Here is a 6,365-nt window from a genome sequence, read left to right as displayed (position 1 = left end):
AAATACCCGCCATTCAGAACCTAAACCCTAGGGACGCGCAATGCGAGGATCATTTCCTCACCACGCACTCACGCGATAGCGACGGTCGCTACATTGTACGCCTGCCGTTCATTTCTCCGATTCCGCGCGCGCTCGGGGATTCGCGCCCTATAGCAGCAAGGCAACTTGGCCACTTGCTGCGCCGTATGAAAAGTCGCCCGGAATTACAATCCGAATACGCGCAGTTTCTCCAGGACTATGAGGAGATGCGGCATATGCGTCGGGTTCTACCCGCTTCCGATTCTTCGCGTCGCGTATATATTCCGCATCATCCCGTCGTTAAAACTGATAGCGCTACTACCAAACTTCGCGTCGTGTTCAATGCTTCGAGTGCCACCACGACTGGAGTGTCGCTCAACGACATTTTGCATTCCGGGCCAAAATTGCAGACGGAACTTCCGGCAATTCTCTTGCAGTGGCGACAATTCCGTTTCGTCTACACCGCCGATATCGCGAAAATGTTCCGACAGATAAAAGTAGATGAACGCGACGTTGATTCCCAATGTATATTGTGGCAACCGGAAGCCACGGGGTCTCTGCAGGAGTATCAACTCCTCACGGTCACGTACGGCATGACTTGTGCTCCATACTTAGCGCTGCGCGTACTACGACAGTTGGCGGACGACGATGGGCCACGGTACCCTCTCGCGGTTCCCATTCTACGCCGACAGATCTACGTCGACGACGTCTTGTTCGGCGATCACGAAATTGCGCCGTTGAAACATAGACGCGATCAGCTCATCTCGCTGTTGCGGTGCGGGCAGTTTACCCTGCGCAAGTGGGCGAGCAATTCTTCGCAACTGCTGGACGATATTGATCCCCGCGACCACGGGCTCGCGTGTGACAAATTCCTCGCACAGGATACATCGGTTAAAGTCCTTGGCATGGTGTGGACCCCATCTTCGGACGCGTTTCACTTTCGGGTTAGCCTCGCATCTACGGCTCCGAATACCAAACGTTCCGTACTTTCTTTTATTGCACGGTTGTATGACCCGCTCGGTTTGGTGACGCCGGTCACAGTCGCCGTCAAGATTCTCATGCAGGCCCTTTGGCGCCTCAACTCTGAATGGGACGCTCCGCTTCCTGACCCCATTTATTCACAATGGAGTGCTCTCCATTCTCAATTCAGTTGTTTAGAACAGCTGCGGCTGCCGCGCTGGACGGGCTCTTCTCCTGGTTGTTCTGCCGAACTACACGGCTTCGCGGATGCGTCAAATAGCGCATATGCTGCATCCGTGTACCTGCGGCTACCACGTCCCGACGGTACGGGCTTCGTTACGCTCCTCGCCGGAAAATCTAAAGTCGCTCCCATCAAGTCTCTTACGATACCGCGGTTAGAGCTCTCGGCTTCTTTGCTACTGGCACGTCTCATCACTTTCGTTCGCGCGACCCTCGAGCTCGGGGCAGTTCCGTGTACGTGTTGGGCCGATTCGACCATCGTCCTCCAATGGATTCGTTCTCAGCCGCCACGCAAGGACGTCTTCGTGGCGAACCGTGTTGCGAAAATTCAGGAACATCTTTCTGACGCGGTTTGGCGTCACGTGCCTACATTGGACAACCCTGCGGATTGCGCGTCGCGCGGTATTGCGGGCTTAGAATTGCTTAACCATCCCTTGTGGTGGCGGGGCCCACCTTGGCTTGTCTCCAATCCCGACTTATGGCCTAGCGAGCCGGCGTCCCTTCGCGCGGAGACTCCGGACGCGGAGCTGTTGACTGCTCTTCACGTTGCCGAGCCGCCTCCTCCGTGGGACCTTGCAGAGCGTTTTGGTTCCTGGAATCGGCTAATTCGCGTGACCGCCTATCTCCAACGATTTATTGATTGCTGTCGTCATAAAACCCGTAACGAGCCGGGGAATGGGCCTTTGGGTACCGCTTTATCTGCCACGGAACTTTCGAGTGCCAGACTGTTCTGGCTTCGCCGCATTCAGCGGGACTTATTTGCCTCAGATATTCATGCAGTGCAATCCAAGGGAAAGGTTGCCTCCCGTAGCCCTCTCGCTGCCTTTAATCCATTCCTAGATCGCGACGACCTGCTTCGCGTGGGCGGCCGTTTGAGACATGCGCCGCTGTCTTACGATGTACGACATCCGATCCTGTTGTCGTCACATCATCTCGTTCGTCTCTTAATTCAGCAAACTCATTTGCGCGTTTTACACGGGGGCTTGCAGCTCACGCTCAGCACCCTCAGACAAGCCTACTGGATTTTACGCGCCCGGTCCTTGGTCAAGGCCGTCATTCATTCTGCGTCGCTTGTGTACGCGAGCGCGCGACTGTACCTTCCCAGCTCATGGAAACCCCGCGGAGCGGGTGACTCCACCACCGAGGCCGTTCACGTGGTGCGGTCTCGACTACGGTGGCCCGGTGCGGGTGCGTCCCTCAGCCGGCCGTGGCATTAAAGCCCGTAAGGCCTATATAGCTCTGTTTGTGTGCTTGTCGACTCGGGCTGTTCACTTGGAATTGGTTAGCGACTATGGTTCCTCGGCGTTCCTGGCGGCCTTTACCCGTTTCTGTTCGCGACGCGGACTCCCACAATCTGTCTTTTCTGACAATGGTACCAACTTCGTCGGTGCCGATCGAGAGCTTTCGGTCGCATTTAGAGAGGCTCTTCGTGATCCCGATTTTCTAAACTATACGGCCCAGGACAAAGTGTCCTGGCATTTTATTCCCTCCGCACCACATTTTGGGGGCTGTGGGAAGCCGGAATTAAGAGTGTGAAATATCATTTACACCGCATTGTTGGCGCTCATACGCTCACTGCGGAAGAATTTTCCACATTGTTATGTCAAGTTGAGGCGTGTCTCAACTCTCGTCCTCTCGCGCCTCTCTCCGACACTTATGATGATTATCAGGCTTTGACTCCGAGTCATTTTCTAGTCGGATCAATCCTTACGACTCCACCCGAACCCTCCCTACTTCATTTAGAGGAAAACCGTCTTTCACGATGGCAACTTGTCCGACAAATGTCGGAAAGATTCTGGCGTCTTTGGGCCACCGACTATGTCAACACGTTGCAGCAGCGATCCAAGTGGAGAAAGGTGCATAGCGATATTGAGGTGGGCCGTTTTGCTGCGCAGCCCTCTCTTCCCCTGCAAGTGGGAGCTCGGACGGATCATTCAGGTTCATCCCGGGGCCGATGGCCTGACCCGTGTTGTCACAATCCGAACGGCCTCGTCCACCTTACGGCGCCCTATTGCCAAACTTTGTATTTTACCTGTTAAAGGCAACGAGTCTTCCTCAGAAATTTAGTGCTTTATTAGTCCTATTGTACATAAGCGTATTGCGTGCGACGTTTCCATTTCTCTTTGCGAAATATATGTAATCCTTTGCTACTAGTTTTTATTCATGCGATTTATTTGTACATGTTTGTAGCGCATCTTTGTACTTTATCATTCTTGCGTTTCTATTGTAAATCTTAGTTTATACGCCGTAGTTTTGGTTGGTCGTTCTATTCTGTTGCGATCAGCGACCAGCTTAAGTTTAATTGTAATTGAAACGACGTTTCAAGGGGGCGGCGATGTTCGCGATTTTCACGATAAGCGAGCGTGACCGGCTGGTGAGTATTCTCCGGGCCGCCTCACATGCATCATCCGCGTGATGCGGGCGCACCCGGACTTTTCCGAAAAGGCGATTTTCGGATCGCGAGCTGACGAAATTCCTGCTCGCCTGCCGATCGCAGCTCAGTAGCCGTACGCGTCTCGTTGAAACTACATCTACGTACCGCGACTACTCCGTATCTTTGTACGCTCCGCGAAAGGCCGGTGCGGCAATTGTTCGCCGATCTTCTGACCACTGGGCTCAGAACGTGTGCGCGATCTCTATATTGTAATTAAGCGTCCTTTAATTGTGACTGTTAGTATTACGACGCGTGCCGCGTCTCGGCACGGCCTGCACACGTGTTACGCGTTCGCGAAGAACTCCTGCTGCCCGCGAATCTCCGTTCCTCGCGATCAAGATCTTCCGCATTCGGCGGGGCGTTTACGCTCAACGCTCCTCAAGATTTCCGTCGGGCGCATTTGCAGCAGATCACGAGTTCTTACAAGATTGTCCGTTCCGGTGCGTGCTATTTCATCCTTGTGCAGAGCTGTGTGCACGCGCCAGTCACCTGTGTTCTTTCTTTCTTCCATTCCACGTTTTGTTTCAACGTTGTATTTTAGTGGACCATTAAATTGTCGTGCGTATCATTATTCTGGTTTTAATTTCTTGTGCGTGGAACGAATCACCCCGCGGCGGTCACTTCACGTACCGGCACCCCTTTTTTTTTCTTTGCATCCGCGCTTCGCGCGTCGTGATCATCCGCGCTTCGCGTGTCGTGATCACGCTACCACGCGCGTGCACATTTTATTATCGTTTTTTGTCAATATTTCTCCCTTTGGTGGAGGTAGAACGCTGAAAATTGTTACGTGGGCATCTGCTGACGTCACCGCACGATTATTTGTTGCCAGATTTTCAAAAATTTTTATTTCGTTTTTTGTCAATATCTCTGCTTCTGGTGAGTGTAGAACGCTAAAAATTGTAACGTGGGCATCTGCAGACGTCACCGCACAATGTTACGTTGCCAGATTAAATAAATTTTTTTTTTTTTGTCAATATCTCTGCTTCTGGTGGAAGTAGAACGCTGAAAATTGTTACGTGGGCATCTGCTGACGCTACCGCACGATGATTTTTTGCCAGATTTTCAAAAATTTTTTTTTTGTTTTTTGTCAATATCTTTGCCTCTGGAGAAGGTAGAACGTTGAAAATTGTTACGTGGGCATTTGCTGACGTCACCACACAATGTTACGTTGCCAGATTAAAATAATTTTTTTGTTTTTTGTCAATATCTCTGCTTCTGGTGGAGGTAGAACGCTGAAAATTGTTACGTGGGCATCTGCTGACGTCACCGCACGATGATTTGTTGCCAGATTTTCAAAAATTTTTATTTCGTTTTTTGTCAATGTCTCTGCTTCTGGTGAGAGTAGAACGCTGAAAATGGTCACGTGGGCCTCTGCTGACGTCACCGCACGATGATTCGTTGCCAGATTTTCAAAAATTTTTTTTTTGTTTTTTGTCAATATTTTTGCCTCTGGTAAAAGTAGAACGCTGAAAATTGTTACGTGGGCATCTGCTGACGTCACCGCACAATGATACGTTGCCAGATTAAAAAAAATTTTTTTTTTGTTTTTTGTCAATATCTCTGCTTCTGGTGAGAGTAGAACGCTAAAAATGTTCACGTAAGCATTTGCTGACGTCACCGTACGATGATACGTTGCCAGATTAAAAAAAATTTTTTTTTTGTTTTTTGTCAATATCTCTGCTTCTGGTGAAGGTAAAACGCTGAAAATTGTTACGTGGGCATCTGCTGACGTCACCGCACGATGATTATTTGCCAGATTTTCAAAAATTTTTTTTTTGTTTTTTGACAATATTTTTGCTTCTGGTGAGGATAGAACGCTGAAAATTGTTACGTGGGCATTTGCTGACGTCACCGCACGATGATTATTTGCCAGATTTTCAAAATTTTTTTTTTTTTTGTTTTTTGACAATTTTTCTGCTCCTGGTGAGGATAGAACGCTGAAAATTGTTACGTGGGCATCTGCTGACGTCACCACACAATGTTACGTTGCCAGATTAAAAATAATTTTTTTTTTGTTTTTTGTCAATATCTCTGCTTTTGGTGGAGGTAGAACGCTGAAAATTGTTACGTGGGCATCTGCTGACGTCACCGCACGATGATTCGTTGCCAGATTTTCAAAAATTTTTTTTTTGTTTTTTGTCAATATTTTTGCTTCTGGTAAAAGTAGAACGCTGAAAATTGTTACGTGGGCATCTGCTGACGTCACCGCACAATGATACGTTGACAAATTAAAAAATTTTTTTGTTTTTGTCAATATTTTTGCTTTTGATGAGAATAGAACGCTGAAAATTGTTACGTGGGCATTTGCTGACGTCACCGCTCGATGATTATTTGCCGGATTTTCAAAAATTTTTTTCGTTTTTGTCAATATCTTTGCCTCTGGAGAAGGTAGAACGCTGAAAATAGTCACGTGGGCATTTGCTGACGTCACCGCACAATGATACGTTGCCAGAATAAAAAAAATTTTTTTTTGTTTTTTGTCAATATCTCTGCTTCTGGTGAGAGTAGAACGCTAAAAATGTTCACGTAAGCATCTGCTGACGTCACCGTACGATGATACGTTGCCAAATTAAAAAAATTTTTTTTTTTGTTTTTTGTCAATATCTCTGCTTCTAGTGAAGGTAAAACGCTGAAAATTGTTACGTGGGCATCTGCTGACGTCACCGCACGATGATTATTTGCCAGATTTTCAAAAATTTTTTTTTTGTTTTTT

The 6,365-nt window shown here is 48.4% G+C and overlaps 1 protein-coding gene across 1 annotated transcript; it reads left to right on the top strand.

Annotated features, from left to right (window-relative positions):
* The first annotated feature begins 245 nt into the window (after window positions 1–245).
* On the top strand, window positions 246–2,435 carry LOC139112478 (uncharacterized). Its single transcript, XM_070673524.1, has one exon. The coding sequence runs from the start codon at window positions 246–248 to the stop codon at window positions 2,433–2,435; it is 2,190 nt and encodes a 729-aa protein (XP_070529625.1).
* The last annotated feature ends 3,930 nt before the right edge of the window (window positions 2,436–6,365 follow it).

Source organism: Cardiocondyla obscurior, linkage group LG29 (genome assembly GCF_019399895.1).
Source record: "Cardiocondyla obscurior isolate alpha-2009 linkage group LG29, Cobs3.1, whole genome shotgun sequence".
Lineage (NCBI taxonomy): Eukaryota > Metazoa > Arthropoda > Insecta > Hymenoptera > Formicidae > Cardiocondyla > Cardiocondyla obscurior.
Note: the sequence above shows the minus strand (reverse complement) of the source record. Positions and strands in the feature narration are given on the sequence as shown.